Raw genomic sequence first — 26,563 nt, 5'->3', positions numbered from 1 at the left:
GTTTAGGCCAGGCGCGGTGGCTCACGTCTGTAATCCCAGCACTTTGGGAGGCCGAGGCGGGAGGATCACGAGGTCAGGAGATCGAGACCATCCTGGCTAACACGGTGAAACCCCATCTCTACTAAAAATACAAAAAATTAGCCGGGCGTGGTGGCGGGCGCCTGTAGTCCCAGCTGCTTGGGAGACTGAGGCAGGAGGATGGCGTGAAGCCGGGAGGCGGAGCTTGCAGTGAGCCGAGATCCAGCCACTGCACTCCAGCCTGGGCGACAGAGCGAGACTCCGTCTCAAAATAAAAATAATAATTTGTTTAAATGCGTTTACAAATAATTTTCCCCGGTAAAACACAGGGAAGATCAACCAATAAATACATAAGCCCTCTTGTTTCAAACCTCGTTGCTGAAAATAATTGTAAGTGTATTAGTATTTACTACATTGGTGAGTGCCTGGTGATACCTTCCACTTCCATGATCTTTGCCCTGTATTGTATCTACGTGTAGATGAGGTGATTGTCAAAAATATGTACTGACTTCAAGACAGTGTTGACTGAGGTTGTCTTTATTAGAAGTCTCAGCCATGCCTCCAGTTTCGAGATGAATCTCAATTCACAAGTTCCACTACCACCACCACCATCACTGCCCCCAGATAGAATGAGACTTCTAATAACTTGAAAGACAAGTCTATAAATATCCTGTAATCGTTTTCACTGTATCACTTTTTCCTGGCTACTTTTATCCGATAAAAACCTCAATTTATTTTTAAGCTATTAAACATGCGGACAAAGGGAATCTTAGTTTTATGCAAAAACGCAACCACACATGAGAACTGCGCAAGTCTTTCTTGGAATGGTCTGTATTTGGGTGAAGTCATCAGACGTCATTACACTTCTTTATTTTGGGGTTGCCAACTCGTTTCCCAGGATTTAAAGACTATAACGATGATAAAAGTCAGTTTCGCACCCTGTCAAAGGCTTGGCCCGTTGCCTTTTCCTTCCCGGCAATACTCGGTTCAATTAGGTCTTGTCCCCTCATTATCTGTGAGGACTGAATTCCACCCCCGCTTTTCAACGCAGGCTCTTTGCTCGGGAAAAGTCAAATCATTCCTCAAAGGATCAAAGAGCTCAGCCATAGACAGAGCCGCCGGAGGAAAGCGGAGTCGCTGCGTCAGATGAAAGGGGCCCCTCAGCCTCACTCCTCACCGCAGCTCCTGGGATCTTAAAGACAGGGTCAGGAGGATCAGGAGGGACAAGAGGGATGGAGGCGAAAGGCTGGATCCTTAATCCAGGCCGGAGACAAAGGTGAGTAACTGCGCGTGGTGTACGGGAAGATGGGCAGTAGGAGGCTCCTCGCCCCCTAGCCGGGTGGCGTGACTTCAGGAGGACCCAGAAAACCGGCCAGGACTGGGTAGGACGGAAGGTCCCAGGCGGGGCGGGTGAACCGGCTCCTCGTGGCACTGGCGAAGCTTGGAACGCCCCCTCCAGGCCCCGCCCTCCCGCGCCCGTGCCGGGAACTCGAACTTAGGTAAGCGCCCGAGTCACGCGCCGGGGTTGCCCCGCCGCCTCCAGCTTCCCGGAGCTGGCGTCTGGGAGGAAGAGCGCGTGCATCACGTCCTCCTCCCCACCCCGCCTCCCGCGCACTGCGCACGCGCTGCCGCGCCCCGCCCTTTCTCAGCCCCCCGAGGGTGACGGGGTGAAGGCGGGGGAACCGAGGTGGGGAGTCCGCTAGAGCTCCCAGACTGCGAGCACGCGAGCCGCCGCAGCCGTCACCCGCGCCGCGTCACGGCTCCCGGGCCCGCCCTCCTCTGACCCCTCCCCTCTCTCCGTTTCCCCCTCTCCCCCTCCTCCTCCGCCGACCGAGCAGTGACTTAAGCAACGGAGCGCGGTGAAGCTCATTTTTCTCCTTCCTCGCAACCGCGCCAGGGAGCTCGCGGCGCGCGGCCCCTGTCCTTCGGCCCGAGATGAATCCTGCGGCAGAAGCCGAGTTCAACATCCTCCTGGCCACCGACTCCTACAAGGTAAAGCTTGGGGCGGGGGCAGATGAGGAGGAGCGGGGCGCGCTGGGGACGAGCGCGCGGCAGGGGGGCGGGGGCGGCTGGGGCTGGGGCTGGGGCTGGGGCTGGGGCTAGGGCTAGGGTCGCGGCGCGGGGAGGCCCGGCGGAGGCGCGGGCGGCGGCGGCTGGGGCAGGTGAGGAGGCGCCGCAGTGGGCAGGAGGTGGCTGGAGGAGGATGGAGGGCTGGGCGGTGGAGGCGGGGCCTGGGGGCGCGCGGCGGCGGCGGCGCGGCGGGGGACTGAGGCGGGCCCCAGCGGACTCCCGGGCTCCGGTGCTCGGGGCTCGGGGCTTGGGCGTCGCCGGCGAGCGCATGCCCTTCCCTGAAGCCCGGCCTCTTGGCCTGGAGCTGGGACCAGTTAGGTAACGGCCCCGGGGACCCGCAGTGGAGAGTGAGCGGGGCTTTCCCCGCCGGGCCAGCCCGGCGCGCTCGCCCCTGGCTGGGCAGGTAAGTCTCCCGGGGCGCGAGGTGGGAGAAGTCCTGGCGCGGGCGCCGGAGCAGCCGCGGTCCTCTGCGGCTCCGGCGCGGAGGACACTCGCCTGGCCCCGGTAGCCGTAGTGGATTCCCCTGTCCCACTCCGCCGGGCTCCGTTTCAAACTCCTTGGCACCTAGTGATTGCTCGTGCTCCTTATCCCTGGGTGTAGAGGCCGCTCTGCTCTTAACTCCTTTAGGGTCATTACAGGATTTCTGTGAAAAGGAAAATGAAACACGAGGATTTAAAGGAACTGTAGTTTTAACCCTAGAGAACATGTGGAGAGGGAAATGGCACAACGTTGCGTTCACATGCCCATTGAACACTTGCGTGGGTAGCTGCCACATTCAGTTGATATGAAGTACGCAGTAGTGAAGGGAAGAGGTAAAGTAAATTTTACTTGAGCAGCATAGTGGTTTGGAATACAGTGGTAAAACATAGTACTCTCATGTTTTTGTTTTGATTCTTTTTTTTCCTTTGTTTTTAGCCCTCCTGCGATATACCGAGAAAGTATTTTAGAGAATTCCATTTTACTTAAGTTTTTTCTGTTTTTTTCCCAATCAGCTTAAAATGCTGTTTATGATATTTAGATAGGTTCTTGAAATCGAGCCAAGATCCATCAACAAGTTGTCTTTTAGATGCAAGTTTAAAGTATTGCAAAATCCGAACACTATCAAGTATGATTCTTGACAATATTGTCAAGTATACGTGATAATACCTCAAGTATGGTCCTTTACTTGGTCCTAAAACCTCCTCTTGTGTTCTCTTGGTTCAATCATAGTGTTTTCAAAATTTTAAATAGTGATTTTAGAATAGCCTCATTCATAGTTTTGTAGAATTTTTTTCTTAACTAAATCTAAAATAACTGTCAGATTTTTTTTTTGCATGTTAGCCAAATGTAAAGGGAGGTTGAATAGTCTAAATTTTAAAAACAGAAGAATGCAACTTCCTTTAGTTTGCAGTTCCTCTAACCATTATACATAAGGAATGTAAAATTACTTTAACATCAGTTTTCTGGGGTGCTTTTAGTTAGAATAGTGAATTACCTTAAAGGTTTCTAATCTAGTGAGCCATACTTAATTGCACTATTAGAATTTGCACCTATTTAATAAATTTTACTTCTGTCAACTTTCAAGTCAGACTGGTATGTTTTATATCCTTTATAATATGAAACTTCAGAATATTTTCATCTTAGATTTTTCATTTTTTCCCCAAAAGTCACCTCTAGAGGATTCAATCAAGTCGATATGTTTTATACCAGTGGCTTACCGCAGTATGCTAAAATAGATTGTGTATTCCACAGTCACATTTAAGTCTTAGGTTTCATTTCCTTATGTTTTTAGGGGTCCTTATAACCTATTTTACATTTTTGTCTTTTTATCTTAGGAAAAAGGACAAAAATGATAATCTTGAGGTTAGAAGTAATGAAACTTATTTAGAAATTACACGAGAATGTTACATATCCTTATCAGTGCTTACAAACTATTGGCCAAAGTTGGGAACTCTAGTAGTTTCAGATGTGATGATGAAGAGAGCAAAATATTGTTGATTTCTTCTTTCTAAAATTGAAGAAAGAATAATTGATTGCCTAAGCACTACGAAAGTTATTTTGCAAGTAGATGGTATGGTAGCAAGCACATGACAATGGGAGTTTTGTTTTGTCTTGTATCCTGTCAAGAGAGTCCAGAACTATTTGGACCAAAGGAGCATTTGAAGTATACACATTCACTTCTGTAACCTCATACTTTATTGTATATAGTAAGGAATTAAGGACACAGACGAATGTGGTTCCTCTGTTTTCATCGTGGTTCTTGTTAGAAGTAAGGACACAGTTTAAACCGCATTCTCCATTAGTTATGAAATGTGCTGTCTGGTGTAGGTTGCTTCTCAAAGGGTCATCTGTAAGCTGGTTATCTAGAATTCACCATAGTTTTAACCATTCATTTAATAAATGTTGGTGACCTATTGGGTATTATAAAAGAAGACAAAGATAAGTAGTATTTTGAAATCCAGGATGGACAGAAGTTGATTTTACGGAAGTTTCAAAGAGCTGTGAAATTTATATATGGTGATTAGGAATTCAAGGCAGCTTTTTTTCAAAAAAAAAGAAAATTTTGCTTCCTCTAATGGCCAAGTAACAAATTTTTGTTGCTTGTCTTTCACTGCTTCTGAGCAGATGCTTCGGTATTGTCACAGTGGCTCCTGAGGCAACCTGAGCCTCATGAGTGGGGTACTGTTGCAGCTTGTACCCCAGAGACTGCCTATGCATTCATAAAGATGTATGTGACATTGTACATATATTTCAATTTTTCCATTATGTTTTGTTATATAGGAAAAACTTGAGCACCATAAATAAAATATATAAATCATGAATATACTTCATAGGGAGATTAATTTAGGTCATTAATAATTGAGCTGGTGTTCTCGTTGTGAGTTAATGAAATCTGGTTTAAAGGTGTGGCAAAAGAGATACAAGTCATTAGAAACTCCATGCAAGAGGTTTTAAGGGAAGAGGCAATATGATTATAGGTGATTTTGCAATTTCTCTCCTTCCCCAAATAACCCAAAATCCTTAAGTCATGTTTATGAGTGAGTATTGCTTCAAAGCCAAATAGCAGTGAATTATTTTGGGGGGCAACAGACAGATTTCCAGGGTTTAAGAAATCTTAAATAATACTGAAAAGAAGAATCGGTTATGGTTTTTGCTGTTTCTAGCACATTAGCTTTGAAGCAGCAGAAAGTCTTAGCCAGTGTTGGGCAGAGTGTATCCTCTTCTGATTGCCCTTAGATATTATATAGCTAACATAACTTGCCCTGTGACCTTGGGTATGTTATCCCATGTGATCTTACATATACAGCTTATTTTTTAAATGTTGACTTGTGATTTTTTAGCAGTTAAAAAGTATAACTGAAAAAGTAAGATAGTAGTACTTGCATTTGGTCATGTGATCCCATTGTGGGAGGAAAGATCTTCAAATCAACCCTAAGACATCAAATCAGCCCTATGGGACATCTAGAGAAGCATCTAGAGAAAACTAGGCTTTCTTTTCCCAAAAGGATTCTGTTCAACTGAAATATATGTGTCATATCTCATACTTTTTTTAAAAAACTGTCATACTTGGAACAAGGATATTTAGCCTTGGGAATCTAATTTTTTGATACAGTTGGTTGGCCAGCACTTCTTAATGGAAAAAGCTGTCCATCATTTGACTTAGGGCTAGACCGTTTTTGTTCTAGGCATTAAAATAATACCAGTTACTGTTATCTAGTATGTAATAATTTTTAGAAGTTTATCCTTTCATGAAGTAAATTAATCACACACCTGAAGAGTTATGTTAAAAGAACTACATTTTTCTGTGTGTGCTTATGTTTGTTTTTTTTTTGAGACGGAGTGTTGCTCTGTTGCCCAGGCTGGAGTGCAGTGGCACGATCTCAGCTCATGGCAACCTCCACCTCCCAGGTTCAAGCGATTCTCTTGCCTCAGCCTCCTGAGTAGCTGGGACTACAGGCGCGTGCCACCACGCCCGGCTAGTTTTTTATATTTTTAGTAGAGACGGGGTTTCACCATGTTAGCCAGGATGGTCTCCATCTCCCGACCTCGTGATCCACCCGTCTTGGCCTCCCAAAGTGCTGGGATTACAGGCATGAGCCACCGTGCCCGGCCAGTTCTTTACCACATATGTATTGATGTTCAGATGGTGTTCTTTTAACAGCAAGAGGGCCATGCCAGTTTAGGAAGCATTTTCACTGGGAAGGTTTGCTGGGATCTTATTAGGTATTTTGTTTTGTTTACATCTACGGAATAATTTTGTATTTATTGTAGAACCATTTTCTTTAGTAATAGAAGTCAAGTCAGTGCTAAAAAAGTTAACATGATTTAAGAGCTTTCTGTGTTAACTTTAGAATACTATGAAACTTTTTGTTAGTGTTACTTAACATTTAAAATTGAGCACTTCATTTCCCTACCATTTGATAGCCTTCCCCATCTCTATAAATGGCACTCTTATTAATGCAGTTGCTCAACCAAAAATGTGGGAGGTGTTAATTCTTCTCCCTCATTATCTTCCACATCCAATTTATCAGCCTAGTTCCCCTTTACCTCCAAAAACACTGGGCAAATTCTCCCATCTAACCTAATAGCCCCTAACTCCTGCACTCTTTGGTCACCCTATAATCCATTCTTATCCACCACTAGGCTAATCCTTTTAAAAGGTGAATCATGTCATATTCACCCCAGCTTAAAACATAATGGCTTCCCATTGCACTTGGTATAAAATCCAGGCTCCTTGGGGTAGTCTGTAAGCCTTACATGATCTCATTTCTGCCTACCTCTGACCTTATCATGTTCTTACTGTCCCCACCCCGCCCCCATACTTTTAAGTACCTACCACATTGGCCTGCCTTCTGTTCTGTCCCTTATGCCAAAGCATTTCCTGTCTCCTTGTCATTTAGGTCTTGCTCACATGTCACCTTCTCAAAGAAGTCTTCCTGGCCCCCTCTAGCCCATCATTCTCTTACATTTTCATAGCATCTATCTTGATCTGAAATTACTTAGTTTATGTATTTTTTTCTTCCTTCTTCAGCCCTTATTAGTCCTTTGAAAATAGAGACCATGTCATTCTATTTACTTTCTCATCCTCAGTGTCTGAAGTAGATACAGAGTATGTATTTGTGAATGAAGTATTTATAAAATAACAGTTGATTTGAATTTACGCTATATCATCTGATTTTCTGGTGAAGGTTCAAAATGGCCTGTTTAGTAGAAAGTAAAATGAAGAGGACAGTAAGCTAGCAAAACTAGAATCATTATAAATCCTTTTGACTATATTGTTAGAAACATTTTCTTAAAAAGCTCTGCTTTAAAAACATTTTCCCATTAAACAACATGTACATATACCCCTATAAGTAGACCTAAACATGCTCTGTATTCTTCTGTAAACTTGTTGGGTGTTAGTAGATAGTTAATAAATGGTGTTTCTTGGCTAATTACCTGCGAGTTTGCCTAGATAACTTAGATGCGTTAGCTATATTCTAAAACGATACTCTTAAGGTTCTCGAAAGATTTTTAGAGTTCATACTTTGTTTCTAATTAAGCAGTTCAGACATTTTTGTATTTTAAATGGTATTTGTTTTCAGAGAAGGCATTCTAAGTAAAGGTAGGTTTTTAAAGTACTATAATTAGAGAACATAGCTGAAGCTTTAAAATTATAAATATTTAATTATTGTCCAGAACTGGAGCTGTATTTGTACAAAGAACATTTTCAGTATACTTTTAGACCAAGATACAGAGTTAAATAGCTTAGAGACATTTCCATTTTGCTTTTGACTCTTCGTCTTCTCAGAAAAAGAAAATAACTTGCCTTCTAGTAATTTTAAATCTGATAAAGAATGCATCATTAAGTACCTGAACAGTAAGGGTCAAACTGTGGAGAAATAAAACTATGAATCAGACTTACAAACTTGTGCTATAAGATCTACACCATTTTTCAAGTTTTACTTCATCGTGTGTGCTTTTCTTCTGTCTCACTACTTAGTCCCACTAAAGAAGTTGGAGTTATTTACATTGTAAACTGGACATTTTCATTTTTACATACATCTTGGGTGTGTTTTTAGGTAGAGGTGTCTTTTTCTTCAGTTTCATAAGTAGTTGAGGTAGTGGTCATATTTATTACTACAGACTCATTCATAAATTTGTTTTTGCATTTTAGTGAATTGACATAAATTTCATTGCTGCAGATTCTGTATTAGCTATCTTGCTTAGCTACTTCTTAAATTTTATTAAAGTGGGATCAGTCCCTGGATTCTAACCTTAATAAGCCCTGACATATACTTCTAGCTTTTGATGAGACTTCCCTGTACCTTTTAGTATATCACTATCTGTTGTACTTAAGGAAAACAGCTCCAAGTCTCCTGCTTGACTTAAACTCTCAGATCACTTGTTACTATAAAGATTTACCTCCAAGGTTGTCTGTGTGCTGCATTAGGGGCTATTTTTATAGAGTTGCAAGTATGCTACCATTGGCAAGGAAACAGCACATTCATTCAGAATCATCAATGGAAATATATTCATCTTAGGATTCTTGTACTAAGCTATGAAGATTCTTGAGGATAGAGCCAAGTTTTACTGAGATTGAGACTGTGTACCCAAAGACAGCATTGGCTTTCCTGAACTTGAGATCAAAGCTAAACAGGAAAAATGATTTATGTTCACAGTGATCACTCATGAAAAATGGTCTGCAAAGATTTATTCCACCATTGCCACGATTCACCGTGTATCTTAAACCTTAAGGCACTATTATTCCTACTCTTGAAATTGGGCAAATACACATTATTCTTCCACTTTATTTTTTATTGGTAAAATGTTTGAATTTATTTCCATGTTTTAACCATATTAAAAGTATAATGAACACTCACTTTTTACTTTTTCTTTCTTAAAAGCAGATAAATTTTTTACATGGTGGCTCTTACCCAAGTTCATGGAAAAGAAATTTGTGCTAAGGAAGACCTCTTCGTATTTTAAACTCATAAGGATTTGATGTTTCATTGTATAAGAATTTATTTTCCAGTTAGGTGGGTGATTTGACAAAGGGAGATTACAAAACAGGATTTTTTTTTACTTTGCTGCCACTGCCATTGCTGTCATCCAGGTTTTCATAGTGTCACTATGAAGGCTAAAAGTGATCATCCTCAGTACCTCATTGTACAAGTGAAGTAGTCATGTTAAGTCATTGACTTTTGGAACATACCGCATTGAGATATTAGCAGTACCAAATTCTGCTGTCTTTCAGTTCATTCCTTTCTGTTGTGTGTGCCCATTAGGCAGCTGCTTCTCTCTCTCTTCGCCTGGATGAAGGACTGTTCCCCAAAACCAAATGAAATACTTTTCCAACCTAGAGGCCTTGTAGTAGATTTAGTGTGCTTGTATGTAAAATTTAACGCTCTCCTGTGGTTTTAAGATACTGAACTCTGAAAATATCTTAGATACTTATTTTTTATTTGGTATAGCCAGGAAAAGAAACTGGTTAATAGCAAACAAGAAATATAGTTTCTCTGGTTTTGAAATAACTTCAGGCCTTTTCTGTTGTGATTTATAGTCTACTCATCGGTGTTTTCTAACAGAAGTGTATTTCTTTACATAGGTTACTCACTATAAACAATATCCACCCAACACAAGCAAAGTTTATTCCTACTTTGAATGCCGTGAAAAGAAGACAGAAAACTCCAAATTAAGGAAGGTGAAATATGAGGAAACAGTATTTTATGGGTTGCAGTACATTCTTAATAAGTACTTAAAAGGTATTACTTTTCCTAGTATATTTTAAACACTGCTTATTACTGTTAACTCCTTTAGGAGTTCTTTTAGAATTTTTAACAAATCTGTTAATTTGGATGCATTGAATCATATAATTTGGTGTGTGTTTGATGTTCTAAGTATGAGAAAAGTTTTCTGAAATAAAAGGTTTTTTTATTTTTTTGGAAACCGAGTTTTGCTCTTGTTGGCCAGGCTGGAGTGCAATGGCATGATCTCAACTCAGCGCAACCTCCGCCTCCTGGTTTCAGGCAATTCTCCTGCCTCTGCCTCCCGAGTAGATGGGATTACAGGCATGCACCACCACACCCAGCTAATTTTGTATTTTTAGTGAAGACGGGGTTTCTCCATGTTGGTCAGGCTGGTCTTGAACTCTCGACCTCAGGTGATCCACCTGCCTTGGCCTCCCAAAGTGCTGTGATTACAGGCGTAAGCCACCACTCCTGGCCGAACTAAAAGTTTTGAAATAAGTTTAGAAAAGTCATTAATTTTTGGAGGCTAATCTTGTTTGTTATACTTTAGTCATTAATTCAAAGTAAAGGAGTTGTTAATGAACTGGAAACTCCCTTTGAATTATGGTAGCAATCAGAATATTTTTATATTAGCCAGTTTTACCTTGTAGACCTATTTTTAAAAACTACCTGTGTCTCTGGACTTAGTTGCAAATGCATATTAAAACAAAAATCCCCCAATTTCTGTGCTTTCTTATTTGAAAGGCCATTTCTAATCAATTTTTGCAATGGTGTTTCTAGGGGGAAAACAGTTCCCAAACACATTATACATGTTGGAAAAGTTTATCTCTAACCTTTTGAATTAAACAATTTCAGAATTGAAAACAGTAAGTTGAATTTTAGGCCAATAACTCTTTTCTATAATCTTGACTCTTTTAAGATTAGGCAGTTCAGATAGTCTTATACTACTGAAAACCCAGCTAGATATCAGAAGTAATTATTAGTGGCAAGAATACCAAAGTTTTTTTGTTTTGTTTTGTTTTTAGACAGGGTCTCACTCAGTCACCCAGGCTGGAGTGCAGTGGTGCAATCTTGGCTTACTGCAACCTCTGCCTCCCAGGCTCCAGCGATCCTTCCTGCTTAGCCTCTCAAGTAACTGGGACCACAGGCTCGCACCACGATGCCTGGCTACTTTTTTATAGTGACAGGGTTTCACCATGTTGACCAGGCTGGTCTCAAACGTTTGAGCTCTCAAGCGATCCGCCCGCCTTGACCTCCCAAAATGCTGGGATTACAGACATGAGCCACCACGCCTGGCCCCAAGATACTTTAAACGAGTTTACTAGTTATCTTGTATTAAGTTACCAGCAACTGATAGCACACTTTAATTTAGTCATACAACTTAAGAACTTTGTAAAATATTACTCATTATTAATTATAACTAAAATGTATTGATTACCTATTCTAGGCCAGCATTATTGTAAGTGGTTCATATGTCTTAACTCATTTTGTCCTCACAAACATCATATAAGTGGGTACTCGATTTTTATCCTCATTTACGGATAAGAAAAGTTAATTAAAAGTGTGTTGTTTGGGGGGCAGACATTTAGTAATTGTGGAAATTACTGACTTACCAACCCTAAAGATGCCACATTCTTTACGAACGAAGTGAGAAGTTTCATTTGGATGTAAGAAGCTTTTGAGTCATCTCAAAGTTGAAAAGTACCAAAATTAATCAAGAGAAAAAAATTAAGTTAATATCATTTTTAAAAGCTGTGCAAGTAATAATTTTTTCTATTACACATCTGCTTTTACAATAAATAAACATTTATACTTTGAGTTATTAAAACTACAGATTCCTTTTCTGACTCTGCTGTTGACTCTGGGTGAGTCATCTAACCTCTTAGTTATATTTTTAATCCATAGAATGGGTGAAATAGCCAAAGATATTAATTCTATGACAGTTCAGCAACTCACAGAATGCACCTTTAGAAGTAAATGTAAACAGGACGTGTATATTCTTTTAGGTAAAGTAGTAACCAAAGAGAAAATCCAGGAAGCCAAAGATATCTACAAAGAACATTTCCAAGATGATGTCTTTAATGAAAAGGGATGGAACTACATTCTTGAGGTAAAAGATGGTTTCATGTTTTGATATGTTTCGGTTTTTCTTTTAGTTCAAAACTTCTTGCAAAGGAATTTGTTTTTGTTTTGTTTTTTTGGAGACAAAGTGTCACTCTGTCACCCAGGCTGGAGTGCAGTGGCACAATCTTGGCTCACTGCAACCTCTGCTTGCTAGGTTCAAGCTATTCTCCTGCCTTAGCCTCCTGAGTAGCTGGGACTACAGGCACGCACCACCACACCTGGCTAATTTTTGTATTTTTAGTAGAGATGGGGTTTTACTGTGTTGGCCAGGCTGGTCTCAAACTCCTGACTTCAAGTGATCTGCCCACCTTGGCCTCCCAAAGTGCTGGGATTACAGGTGTGAGCCACCATCGCCGGCCAGAATTTGAATAAGAGATTAGAGTATCATTACAGTTCTTTTTTGTTTGTGATCTGAATATAATGGCTATTTCATAGCCATTATATATCCTTTTGAAAAGTTATATTATAGCCAATATATCCTTTTGAAAAGTTAAGGTTGACATTTTATCCCTCTCCCCGCATCCCCCATGTTAAATCATTAGCATATAGAATCTACAGCAAGTCTAAGTAATTAATAAAAATGAATTATAACTTAAATAACATTTTTGAGAAAGATAATTCATTCTTGAAAATACACTATAGGTAGGAAAGGGCATGGTTATTTGGCAATTTCTAAATGTAGGTCTATTTTCTTGACTGAAAATAGATGCTGTGAGTCTATCACTACACATAATTCTGGGAAGTTTCTCACTGAATAGTGAGAATGGCTTGGTGCTGATCCACAAAGTTGATTTTTAGTCTTGATTGTATTATATTTATATCTAGTATGTTTGAATTCATTGCCTGAATATTAAGGCACTCAAAGACATGGTAATAGAATTATAAGAGTTAAATATCCCGTGGTGGTTTCCTTTTATTACAATGATCAGTTGGGAATGGAATCTGTTGGCATATCTTGATGTTGAGTGTTACTTTAAGTCTCACAAACGAAAGTTTCTTACATTGAAAAGACTGTCAAACACAGAATAATTAGAAATACTTTAACTTTCATGCCTGTATGACAATACTGAGTTATACTATTTGGTACTTATGGGTCTTGAAAAAGTCAGGTAAGTACTCTGTGCTGCACTTTTCCTGTATCTTAAATAAGGTCAATAGAATCTGTGAGCTATCACCTGTACTTGCTCCATTTCTCTTCTGTGAGGTTTGTTGGAAGGATAAATACAGTAATAAGTTAGGTACTATGCTTATTACTATACTGTCCAGTGGCCAGGGCAATAAGTCGTTTGATTATATGATCAGAAAATCTTGGGGAACTAAAGGTTCTCTAGAGATAATCTGGTCTAACCCCATTTTACAAACAGAATCTGAGACCGAGAGATGGCAAGTGACTTGTCCAAGGTCTCCCCGCTGCTTTTGAGTCCAAACTAGGACCTGTAGGGCAATGTTCTTTTTGCTATACACTGTGCCTCCAGTGCTTGTATTAAACAGATTTTTCTTGTATTTAATTACCTTGTCCCAAATCACATAAATAAATTATCAGGATTTCTGAAACAGCTTGCCTTCCTAGTGAAAAGTTAGGCACAGCTCTTAGCTTTAAAAGGGAGATACAGTGTCACATAACAAATAACCTTCAGCCTAATTTTGGAGGCAATTATTGCATTAAGAGGAAGTCAGTTAAGTCAGACTCGAGTGTTAATTGCCAAGATTCTGTGTTTGGCCTGTCTCATAGTTTCAGGTCCACGACCAGAATAGAGGGAACCTATTTCGGTTCTTCTGCAGGGATTTCTCTAGCTCTCCTTCTCTCTCGTTTTGTTTTCTTTTGTTCTTTAATAGCAATCCTTTATCTTCCAATCTGCAGCCTTTATTTTGTGAAAATGACGAATTTAGAATAAAGGTAGTGTTCTTGGAATACTTTTAGAATATGTTGGAATAAACTCATCCTTTCTCATTTTCTGAAAAAGCAGGGAAGAAGCAACAGTTTGGTTTTGATGAGTTTGGAATTTTCTGCCACTTGTAGTGATAAATGTTCTTAGCAGAAGCACGTGGCAGCATTAAACTTAAAAATTAATATCAGTACCTATGTTAATAATTTTAACTAGTTTTATTTTAGAAGGCTAAGGATATTCTGACTAGATTACAGTAACATCTACAATTGCAATTTCTATGACAGTAAATTTAGCTTCTATAAAACGTAAAGAACCTTTAGTAAAACAGCAGGGAATTGAGTATCATCTGTTGAATAAATAAATTTATCATTTTATCCTGCCAGAAATATGATGGGCATCTTCCAATAGAAATAAAAGCTGTTCCTGAGGGCTTTGTCATTCCCAGAGGAAATGTTCTCTTCACGGTGGAAAACACAGATCCAGAGTGTTACTGGCTTACAAATTGGATTGAGGTAAATTGTTTGTTTTTTTAATTCTTATTTAACATTAATTGAATAAAGACCATTGAACTGAGATTACAGTTTAGAATTTGTTACTAATAAAGCTATATAATCTCCTATAATTTACTTAACCTTTCCAGGCTTCAATTTCCTCATCTATAAAATGACAGACTAAATAATCTTTAAGGTTTCTTCTAGTAGAATAGAATGTTCTGAGATTTTGTTTAAATCAAATTATTGAGAGTGATTGTTTTTAAAACCTAGTTGGCTTTCATCTAATTCATTGCCATTTTAAATGTGTATTATCTTAGAGCAAACTTAGAAAAACAGCACATTTCTAGTAACTTACAACATTCAATGAATGATAAATGTTCAAGTTAGACTAAAGGAACTTTATTCCAACTTCTAGTAACTACTTTCTTCATTTTTCTCTCATCAGTTTAGGTCCTAGGATCTACCATCTGTTACTTTTCAGTTTCTCATCTAAATATAAACAAGATCTGCTATTCATATTGTTTAATTTCTCAGGAAGGGTACATTTTGGGCTTTGGGTTTATACTGCGAGCCTTTTTTTTGTTTTTCTTGTATGTATACCTAAGTAGTCATATGTTTTCACATGGTCAGAGTTTTGATAATAATACTTTACTTAGCTTCTGAACAGTTTAATAATAGATTTAATCTGTGAGAGGAAATACCCTCGAAAGTTACTATAGAAATAACACCTTACTATCTGGTGGCATTTACTTAGTTCTTAGAACTGACTAATTAGTTTATCAGTTAAAGTAATTTGCTATTATATTGTAAAATAGTACATTTGAGGCTCACTTATAAAAATTGGAAAACATCGAAATATAAGAGGTCCAAGAGGGTGTTTGAAACACATTTTGCTAAGTTGACAGGAAATTAATAGACTTTTTATGGGCCATTAACTAATAATACACTCAAAAAAAAAGGTACGGTTAAAGGTTTTAAATAGTCTATACCGTATACTAAAACTAAATTAATATTTAGGACTGAAATAACATATTGATTAAGTACCAGCTATGTACCCAAAAAATGCTGGGCACAGAAGTTAGAGTAGGATGTTTTACTTAAAGGGCCTTTGAGTGAGAGGTGGCAATTCATTCTGAACTAACCACTAATATCGTTAAGAATTAGTGCTGAGTTGGTAGCAGGAAATAGGTAATTCTGTCTAAAGGAATCATGAAATGGAAAATAAATAAGCTTTTAATAAGGAGAAGGAAGAGCTGAAGAAATGGCACAGTGTTCTTAGGATGACAGATAGTCCTATGGGGACTGCAGCATAAAAGTGAAAAATGTATAAGATTAATCTTTAGATGGTAAGCAAGGCAAGATTCTCAAATTCTGTATGAATCAGCTCCACCCCCGCCCCATGGACAGTAGATGGCCGTTAATGGCTTTTAAGGAAAGATGCAACCTGGAAAAAAAGAAAAAAAAACTTGTTTTAGAATGGTAACCACTGGCAATATGAAGAATAATTAGACTAAAGAATAGAGGTAGGATAATCATGGGTATTGGCAGTGGAATTGAAACAGTAATTTCAGAAGCAGAATGGTCAGATGTTGGAGGTGATTGGTTATAGAGTTTAAGAATTGTACTGATTTTCTATTGTGTAACAAACTACCCCAAAACTTAATGGCTTAAAACAACTATTATTTCTCCTGATTCTGTGGTTGACTGGATGGTCGTCTGCTGGTCTTGCTTAGACTTAGGCATCTGCATTTAGCTGAGGGTTCAGCCAGGGCTGGACAGCCTTTAATGGCCTCATTCCCATGTCTGGGGCCTCAGGTCAGATAGCTGGGACTACCAGGTCTCACTCCAGAAGAGGCTTCTTCAGAGCATGGTAGTCTTGGGGTTCTAAGAGAATGAGAGTAGAAGCTGCAAAACCTCTTGAAACTGGGGCTTGGGAGTCACACATGACTTTCTCCACATTCTGTTCGTCAAAAGCGCATCATAAGGACAGCACAGAATCAAGGGATAAGAAAGGAGATTCCATCTCTTGATGAGAAGAGCTGCAAAGGCCATATTTAATCAGTCACAGGAGTCTAATGCTACAAAGTAGTTTTTTAAAAAGATGACTAGATTGGCAAGTTCAAGGTTAATCTTTTTATTTGTTTTATTTATATATCACTTAGCTGGTATTCAGTAAAATCTTGCTTTGTAAAATTTAGTTAATATCTTTTTGGTTCAGCACAGACATTGCATCATCTTAGCAGCTCTTTTTCAAACAGATTTGAAGCTGCTTCAAATAACATACTATCTGGTTTATAAAATGAAAATAGAAAATTATGATCTTAGAATGAAGAAGTGAATTTCTAAGCCATGATAATTATTACGGTTGCTGTGATTAGACAGACTTTTCTGTGGAGCTTCCTGACAACCAAGAAAAAAGGGGAAATCAAGGAACTGTTCTTATCAGAAAGTAGGAACCCAGCAATTCTTTCATTTTCTCATTGGGAACTTAATAGTCACTGAATTACAAAGTAGACAGTGACCTTGATTATACAACATATGCGGAAGTGTTTCCTGTAACTTACGTGAGTATTTTATCAAATACTTATATATTTGATAAAAGCTAAGTACATAAAGCATAACTCAGTAAATAGAATTCTCTAGTAGTAAGCTAAAGTGCTTCAAGTATTAGTTGTCATATTAATCCAAGGGAAAATTAGATCTGAGACTACCTCGAGGAGTAAACGAACAACTTCTTTAAACCAATACTAGTCAAAATGCAGTCCACGGACCAATGCTGGTTCATGCCCTATCTGATCCAAGTCCACATTAAGTACAGAAATGAAGAGTAAGCATTTAGAAACTTGGGGCAATTTGACATTGCCTCAACATCCAAGTTTCAGTGTACTTTATAAACTATTGATCCATGACAGATCATGAAACTTTCTAAAAATTGATCCTTTTATCACATAGTCTTTCAAAATATTATTTGCTTCTTTGAAGCTTTGGATAGAAACTTGATAATGTGAAGTTCTCTGCTATGTGGGCCTGGTGTGCTTATCTTCTTTGTTGCTGATTTGAGAGCTGAGCTATGTACTATATCTGGAATGCACACAGCAGGCATCCTGCTGCGCAGTTCTGTGTCTAGTTAATAGTATGGAAGTTCAGGACATACCTCCAAAAAAAAAAAAAAAAAGCTAGGATTTTCCTCAGAAAGAATGCAGTATTTTATGTCTTAATATTTGTGGTTAATTTTGTTACTACAGACTATTCTTGTTCAGTCCTGGTATCCAATCACAGTGGCCACAAATTCTAGAGAGCAGAAGAAAATATTGGCCAAATATTTGTTGGAAACTTCTGGTAACTTAGATGGTCTGGAATACAAGTTACATGATTTTGGCTACAGAGGAGTCTCTTCCCAAGAGGTAAGTAACTGAAACCAACCTCATTTAATATAATGTGGATTGTTGGTTAGAGTACCACTGTAAACTTTTGGGGATGTTATTGAGATTGATCTTGGTTCTAAAATTCCAAAGATTCAACCAACAGATACGTATTCAGTACCTACTACTGTGTTCAGGGTACATGGGATATGTCCTTCAACAGATGTCCCTGTCCTTTATATATTAGATGGATGGACAGATGGATAGCCAGAAACAGACATAATATATCAGATGTGAAATAATGCCATAAAGAAGCTCAAGGCAGGGTAAGGGAAGAGAGAGTGATGAAAAGTGGGAGTGGGACACTGTTAAATAGGTCTCTTTGAGGAGATAATAGTTGATTTTTTAAAATATTTAGGAAAAACTGAATCTTTGTCATTAGGAACTGTTATGTCTGACAATAAATACTTTCCTAAGAGAAAGACAATTCTCATGGGAGCTATGCTATATTCCTTAAATGTGGTTGACTGCATCCTGGTATTATTAATGTGGGTTTTTTTCTGTTTTGGATTTTGGTTTATGATTGATTTTCCAGACTGCTGGCATAGGAGCATCTGCTCATTTGGTTAACTTCAAAGGAACAGATACAGTAGCAGGACTTGCTCTAATTAAAAAATATTATGGAACGAAAGATCCTGTTCCAGGCTATTCTGTTCCAGCAGCAGAACACAGGTAAAAAATTCTGTTCATTTTTTAAAACTACTAATTTTTTCACTCTTGTATTTGTAACTCAGTGACATTTTACCTAACTGCAGAGCCAGGTACCTACAATCCATCTTCATGAACTTGAGCAACACAAATTCAGTATTTATACAAAAGTATAAACATTAGTCTTAGAGAGGCAGAGAAATCTTATCCATCCTAGAAGAAACAGTTTAAGAGCTTTTTTCCAATACTTATATTGCCATAGAAGTTTTCTTTTAAGGAATTTTTTTTCAATTACTGTATTGTCATATGTAGGTAGATTTTATTCATTAAATTTAGAAGCACTCACTGTAAGTACCAGCCACTTGTTGCCTTTTCCCTGTCCTCCTACATGACCTTATCTGTATTTGCCCTAGAAATTGTCATCTGTACTGTACCTTCAGTTGTAGATGAGAAAGCAGGACCTATTGAGGAAAGAAAGGGTGTTCAGATTCTTTTTACGCTTCCTTGTCTGCTCTCAGTAAACTATCTCCAGTTACCCAAGAAAGAAATTACAATCTAAACTGCAGCTGCTCTGGTCCTAGAGCTAACTTTATTAAAAGTAAATCAGGTTTTTTAAATGTTTGCCAAACCTTATCACTGGCTTTTATAACAATTATTTACTATAATCATTAGGGAGTATTTAAGTTCTGCTAATACTTAAAATTGCAGAGTGCTAAAACCAGCAGTGAGTTTAGAATCAAGCTAAGCTTTATTGTTGCTACTATTTGAGGCATATTAGTTGACTGGTGTTCATATGCAAGGCAGTCTACTGGGTGCAACAAGGGTTAGAAGGATATTTTTTAAAAACTGACCCTATTCTCAGGATGAAAATAATACACTAGTAATAGTCTGCTCTGTTGGTTAACTCCTCGTAAGGAGGTACAATTAAAATGCTGTAGTGTTGCAAGGGAAGGAGAGGAAGAATCATATTCCAGTAGGAAAGGAAGGATCATATTTCACTAGCAGGATCAAGAAAGCTTTTATAGAAATATACAAAATCTTCACTTCCTGAAGGATTGGTAAAATTTAATAGCCAACATTGGGCACTTATTCATTCTCTGAGTAAATATTTATTGCATGCTTATCTTGTATCAAGCATTGTGATGAAAGCGCAAGAATGAAAGAGGAGGGAGAATGTTTAGAGAATAAGGGCTGAAACACAGATTTTGTAGGGAGCATAGGGGAGACTGAGAAGACAGGTTCAGGTTAGTAAGGGCGCTCATATATTGACATTGAATGTTAACTGTGCACATCATGCTAGCTATTCTAAATTAGGCATTTTCAAATGGAAGCAGGCACTGACATTATTGAGCAAAGACGTGATGTTATGAGATAAATATCTTAGGGGACTTTTTTATAGCAGGATATCTATCCTATGGATTGAAAAAAGGAAAAATCAGAAGGTAGTCTTTATAGGAAGCTATTCCAGCAGTCTTAAGGTAATGAAGTCCAGACCAAGGTGCTAAATAAATGGAAAGAAGTAGGTAAACATGAGCAATGGCTTGGGAGATAAAATTGCTCAAAGTTGGTAATTTGAGTTGGGACTCAGTAGAAAATATATTCAGCTGACGTTTATGAGCATTGTATTAGTAAGGCCTTGTTGAACACTTTTACATACAACTTTCAAGACTAGGAAACTGGGAAAATAAGAGTGTCTTTAACAAAGTTTTAAGAGTTATTTTTAGTTTGGCCTTAGATGTACATACATCTTTTAAAAATCTAACATAGTATGCACATATTAGACTCTTCGTTGATGGTTATTTCAAAGTAGTAACATCATGATACGGAGGACAAGGATAATATCTTCTTTAGGACTTGTTAAAATGAAAAGGATACTGTATGTGGGCAAGGGATAAAAATCCATTTTATTTTTATGGTCTCATATTGATTGCATTTGTAAAATTTGACTCCTTATATATTCAGATGCCTCACCTGTTCTTAATAGAATGTCTTTTAAACAACAGCGTAGTATAGCAAAAAGAGGATTGGACTGAAAGTTGGGAAACCTGGGTGACCTTCCGGCTGACATAGTGGGTGGCCTTGGGCAAGTCACTTATCTCTCTGTTCTTCATTTCTTCCATCCAACCAAACAAAAGGAGGAGCTAAAGTTTTACATCTCCAACATGACAAGGTCATTGATGATAAATGAGCTACTCTCTAAAATAACTTTAAAATAAGAGAACTCTATAAATTTAGAGGTTTACCATTGTTGTATGTATCTTAATAGATGAATCTGCACCTAAAAATATTTAATTACAGAAGCTTTTTTTCTCAAACTTTGGAAAGGTATCAAATTTAATTTGGTGCTTGAAATTAGGATTTATGGCATTGGTAGAATTCATTGATTATTTATGATCTTCATATATCACATACTGTACTAGAAGAATAGAGGTTATGATTGGACTAGACAGAGAGTGCCAGAGCAAGTATCTGTGGGATGCTGAGATGAAGATATTCAACTTTCTATCTAACAAAGTAGATCCAGAGCCTGGAAGAAAAACAGAGGCTAAGATACAGATACTGGAAACCCTCATGCAGGGACTCTTTTTTTTTTTTTTTTTTTTTTTTAAGCTTTTGAGTGTTTCACACAAGGTGTGTTACAGAAGACAAGTGCCTAATTCAGAACTATGAGAAATATTGCCATTTGACAGGTTAGATTAAAGAAGGAGAGCACAGCATCTGGGAAGACTGAAAAGGGAACCATAGAAATAGGGGAAAAAAGATGAAACATGGGAGATGTCACTGAAGTCAAGAAAAAGAAAGCATCAGGAAAATTCAGGTGTCGTGGAGAAAGCAAGTAAGATGGGGACAGTGAAGTTTGCTAGACATGATACAAGTAGATCGTTAGGTGACTTACTAATACAACGTTCTAAGTAGTGACCCCTTAACTGTAGGAGTTAATTCATACGTTGTAAAGTTCTCCAGTATTGGTATTCATTGATCTTAATTCTCTCCTTTTTAAAGAGAAAAGTTGCAGACCTGAATATGAAGAGGAGCTTCTCTTCAGTCATATCTTAATTTTCCATTTAGCCTACAGATGCATGAAGTAGAGAATTGACATCATAGCTACTGGCAGCCTCTGTAGCTGTTAAGAAGAGTGTTCACTAATGAGTTTTATATAAACAGGTTCTCTCTCAATTTTGGATTCTGGGTAGTAGTCTTTACAATCTTGAAATGTGCATGCTGCACTACCCCAGGTATACCATTGACAGTATGGGAAAAGGTTATAACTCTAGTCCTTTAAAAAAAAAACACACACACACATTGTATAAAGTGATTATTTCAGACATAAAGTCTGACTCTTCAAACAGTTATGAGTTAAACTTATACCTACTTGGGCTTTATAATAAATGAATGTGCTATCTTTTTATTATTTACTGAGGAGAACAGATTAGAGGCAGACTAGAAAATTAGGGAGAATGACCAATTGCTTGGCATAATTAAATGGTAATTTTCAAAATTAAGTTGTTTGAGATCTTTTAAAATTATTTACGTTATATATTAACAAATATTTACACAGGTTGAGCATCCCAAATCCAAAATGCTCCAAAATCTGAAACTTTTTGCTCAAAGGAAATGCTCATTGGAGCATTTCAGATTTCAGAACTGGGGATGCTTAACTGATAAGTATAATGCACATATTCCAAAATCTGAAAAAATTTGAAATTCAGAATACTTCTGGTCCCAAGCATTTCAAATAAGCGATACCCAATCTATAATTACATATTGAATACAAATCTATCCCGTAACAACTGATATTAAGGACATTGCAAAAATCACTATAACCATTCTTATCCAATAGAAACTCTCATACTTTATTTTCCATCTTAATTATGTTTTGCTTAAACTAAGTATTTGAATTCTTATTCCCTGGGCATATATTAATTCGTAGTATATAATCTGCAAACAAAATATATGACTTCCTATTACTAGCCACTTGAAAATATAACAGGTAGTTGACTATATGTATGTATGGTATAGTATAAATAATTGCCTCTAAGTATAAGATTTTGAAAGGTAAAAAAACAAAATGTATGTCTGTACTATTATTGGTATATAATACCTTCTGTGAAGTTCAAAACTTCACAGAAGGGAGCCAGGTGCTCTCATTGCCTAACAAAATAATGGAAATATGTATTCATTCTAACATCTTGACATACAGTATAAAGGGCACTCAGCAAGTGCTTTTTAGTTAGACTGATTTTAAATGAGTAGATTCAGGAATACCAGAAAACACACACACACACAGATAATTGGTTGAAAATACGAGGTTAGAAACTTAACCGTTGAAGAGGAGTAAAGCTACTTAAAGCGTTAAAAACTAATTGGGTAAGGTATGGTTGACCCAGCTACTTCATTTGCCTTACGATGTATATTCATTAAACTAAGTCACTCACCTTCTCTGTGATGTTGATGGTTTGGTATAGTAAACATGAGATATGATTAAAGGTGATTCAGGGATAGATCAAGTGTCTGCCTAAGTAAATCTGTGTTTTCATTTTTTTTTTAGTACCATAACAGCTTGGGGGAAAGACCATGAAAAAGATGCTTTTGAACATATTGTAACACAGTTTTCATCAGTGCCTGTATCTGTGGTCAGCGATAGCTATGACATTTATAATGCGTGTGAGAAAATATGGGGTGAAGATCTAAGACATTTAATAGTATCGAGAAGTACACAGGCACCACTAATAATCAGACCTGATTCTGGAAACCCTCTTGACACTGTGTTAAAGGTAAATTTTCATATGTAACTTTATTATTAGAATCTCTCTGTAGGCCAGCTGCATCAATACTACTTTTCATTTACATACACACAATTTCAGAGCTGTGTGGACCAGTCCCCTTTATTTTAGAGTTGCAGCCCAGAGAAATAGATTTGCCTGAGGTCACACAGTAATAGCACAGAAGGATACCAAGACTTATGGATTATTTTACTGTCAGTTAGACAGTTGAATAGATATTTTGTTTTCTGCTTACCTGCAAAATTAATTAACAGCATTGCCATTTTAATTAATCCTATGATTTGGGCACCAAACTTATTTGCAGTTTGTTTCTTTTTCAGCGTAAGTCACTGCTAGACCTTTGAAGTTGTTAGCACAGAAGAAATAGGAACAGGGTGATGTGGAATAAAAATAATTCAAAAATACTCTTCAAGTGGAGGTTCTTTAGAAATACTGTTGATTCATAATGTAGCAGTGTTATTTTTGTTGTTAATGTTCAAGGACTTGGTTTATCTTCTTCAAAAAGTAATAATAGCAGGCTTATTTGATGCCTACTACTAGAAAAATATTTTAGGTGATTTACATAAGATACGCCATTTAATCTCTACAAAAAAAAAACAGTGATAAATATTACTGTCTCTGTTATAGAAGAAAAAAACAGAGGCTTAAAAAGGTTAAAGTAACTTGCTCAAGGTCACACAACATGAAAGATAAGGAGTCAGATATCCAGTGTAGGTCTTTTGGCTGCAGCCTTGCTACTTGACCACACCGTTTGTCAGTTAATGAGCAGATGATACTTACCCCTTAAGAAAGGGAAACAGAATTAAGGAGGTCTTTTCTTATTCTGTTAAATGATAGGCCAATCTGAAAGTCTTGTCTTAGCCTGCAATATTTGGTTTTAGCAAACTTGATAGGTTTCATGTTTTTACTGTTACGTAATAAAAAATGTACACAGCTAGTTATGAGAAACTGATTTCATCAATGGGGAATTTTCTGTTTGTTAGAATCTTTAATCAGTTTATTTAGGAAAAAGAAATGATTGTTGTGGGAAGAGAATGTATTTCTTTTGTTTATATGACCAAGCTTTCTGAGAAATTTTAAATTGGTGTACAAAACTTTTAGTAGTTAGTGAATGAGTAAGATGATTTGTGTATTGTGCAGTTTGGCTTTAAGAGCAAAGGAGAACTTAGAGACTGTGGGTTCTAGATGCTGTGTCTGCCTTTCACAGTTTCTCTGAACTTTGTGATTGAACTGGATTCATGTTGGAGTTATATCAGACAAAAACCAAAGTCATTGGGCACAAGTAGAATAAGTCCAAATTAAAAGTATAATCATGAGTTTGTTAAATAATGCTTTATATACTTCTTTAAAATATACTTATTTAATATTAAGGATTTTTTTTTCCTTGAATCGATATAATTTGAAAGGTCTAAGGGGAAAAACTTGTTTTGAGCCACTTTATGATGTGAATTCACTTCATAGGAAATAACATGCTTGTTTTTAATGTACTTTAACCCTTTGAAGTACACTGGACCAAATTTTAGAGGGCATATACATAGTGTTATAAAATTTTTAAAGTAGTTAATTTTTATATTCTCAATTATCAAAGCAAAATCATTTAACTTTGAAAAGCTCTTATACTTGTTTTCAGCTTTAGTTATTTGTGTTGCATGTGTATTTTTCCATATAGGTTTTGGAGATTTTAGGTAAGAAGTTTCCTGTTACTGAGAACTCAAAGGGTTACAAGTTGCTGCCACCTTATCTTAGAGTTATTCAAGGGGATGGAGTAGATATTAATACCTTACAAGAGGTATGTGTTTTATATTAAAAGTTTCAATAAGGCATTTCTTATAATTAAGTTTGTTTATGTTTGATAAAGAACACAATATAAATACAATTTTAAGTCTTTGTAAGTGTTTATGTTGGTATAAATCTCTGTGCGTTGCTTAAAGTTTAGAAATAATAGTAGTTTAAAATACAGAGGTGCCAGCCAAGCCATACTTACTCTTCCAGTTGTCATTGGCCACCCTGAATGATGAATCTAAAGAAGTATCATTGTGAAACAAGAAAATGTCAGTCAAGAAATATTCCTTGGAATATAAAACAAAGCCTTGACTCTGCTGGCATAGGTCTGAGTTTTCATAGACTGGAGCTTCACAAATCTGTAAAACTCATAATATTAATGGGTGCTTTTTCAGAAATTATAGAATAGCTGCCACCTCTTCTAAATTAAGCATTGACTGTCATCAGTATTAGATTTAGCCAAATAGTATAAGTGTTATGCAGGCGTACCTCATTTTATTGTGCTTTGCAAACATTGCATTTTTTTACAAATTGAAGGTTGTGGCCACCCTGTGTTGAGCAAGTCTGTTGGTGCTATTTTTCCAACATGTATTCACTTCATGTCTGTGTGACACATACTGGTAAATTCTCACAATATTTCAGACTTTGTCATTATATGTGTTATGGTGATCTGTGATTAGTGATCTTCGATGTTACTACTGTGATTGTTTTAGGGCACCACAGGGCACACCCAGATAAGGCAGTGAACTTAATTGATAAATACTGTGTGTGTTGTGACTCCTTCACCAGTTACCCATTCCCTTTCTCTGCTCACTTCAAGTTTCCCTATGCCCTGAGACACAACAGTATTTAAATTAGGTCAATTAATAACCCCACAGTGGCCTCTGAGTATTCAAGTGAATGGAAAAGTCACATCCCTCTCATTTTAAATCAAAACCTAGACATGATTAAGTTTAGTGAGGAAGGCATGCTGAAAGCTAAAATAGGCCTCTTAAGGCAAACAGTAGGCCAAGTTGTGAATGCAAAGGAAAAGTTCTTGAAGAAAAATAAAAGTGCTACTCCACTAAGCATATGAATAAGAAAGTGAAACAGCTTTATTGCTGCTAGGGAGAAAGTTTGAATGGTCTGAATAGAAGATCAAAGCAACCACAACATTTCCTTAGGCTAAAGCCTAATCCAGAGCAAGGCCCTCGTTTCAATTCTGTGAAGCCTAAGAGAGGTGATGAAGCTGCAGAAGAAAAATTGGAAGCTAGCAGAGGTTGGTTCCTGTGGTTTAGGGAAAGAAGCCATCTCCATGAGTGCAGAATGAAGCAGCAAGTGCTGATGTAGAAGCTGCTGCAAGTTACCCAGAAGATCTAGCTAAGATCACTGATGCAGGTGACTAAACAGATTGTCAGTGTAGAGGAAACAGCCTTCCATTGGAAGAAGGTGCCGTCTAGGACTTTCATAACTAGAGAGAAGACAACATCTGCTTTGAAAGGACATGCTAACTCTCTTTAGTGGATAATGCAGCTGGTCACTTTTAAGTGGAAGCTAGTGCTGATTTATCATTCTGATAATCCTAGGACCCATAGAATTTGCTGAATCTACTCTGCCTGTGCTTTATAAATGGAGCAACAAAGC

General features: G+C 37.7%; 1 protein-coding gene across 2 annotated transcripts in view; it reads left to right on the top strand.

Moving 5' to 3' along the window:
• Positions 1-830: 830 nt before the first annotated feature.
• The window catches only part of NAMPT (nicotinamide phosphoribosyltransferase), a 37,455-nt gene continuing 11,722 nt past the window's right edge, over positions 831-26,563 (top strand). Inside the window, exons 1-9 of one of the 2 annotated variants that reach the window (XM_034964750.3) lie at positions 831-1,294; positions 1,857-2,010; positions 9,656-9,812; positions 11,804-11,907; positions 14,194-14,322; positions 17,550-17,708; positions 18,262-18,398; positions 22,924-23,149; positions 24,828-24,947. In XM_034964750.3, coding sequence (XP_034820641.1) covers positions 1,954-2,010; positions 9,656-9,812; positions 11,804-11,907; positions 14,194-14,322; positions 17,550-17,708; positions 18,262-18,398; positions 22,924-23,149; positions 24,828-24,947 — 1,089 coding nt within the window. In that variant the 5' untranslated portion in view covers positions 831-1,294; positions 1,857-1,953. Of the gene's footprint in view, positions 1,295-1,532; positions 2,011-9,655; positions 9,813-11,803; positions 11,908-14,193; positions 14,323-17,549; positions 17,709-18,261; positions 18,399-22,923; positions 23,150-24,827; positions 24,948-26,563 lie in introns of those variants that run through there. The other variant, XM_034964752.2, reaches the window with a different exon arrangement.

Source organism: Pan paniscus, chromosome 6, assembly GCF_029289425.2.
Source record: "Pan paniscus chromosome 6, NHGRI_mPanPan1-v2.0_pri, whole genome shotgun sequence".
NCBI classification, from domain to species: Eukaryota; Metazoa; Chordata; class Mammalia; order Primates; family Hominidae; genus Pan; species Pan paniscus.
The sequence above is the reverse complement of the archived record's forward strand: the minus strand, read 5'-3'. Positions and strand labels throughout refer to the sequence as shown.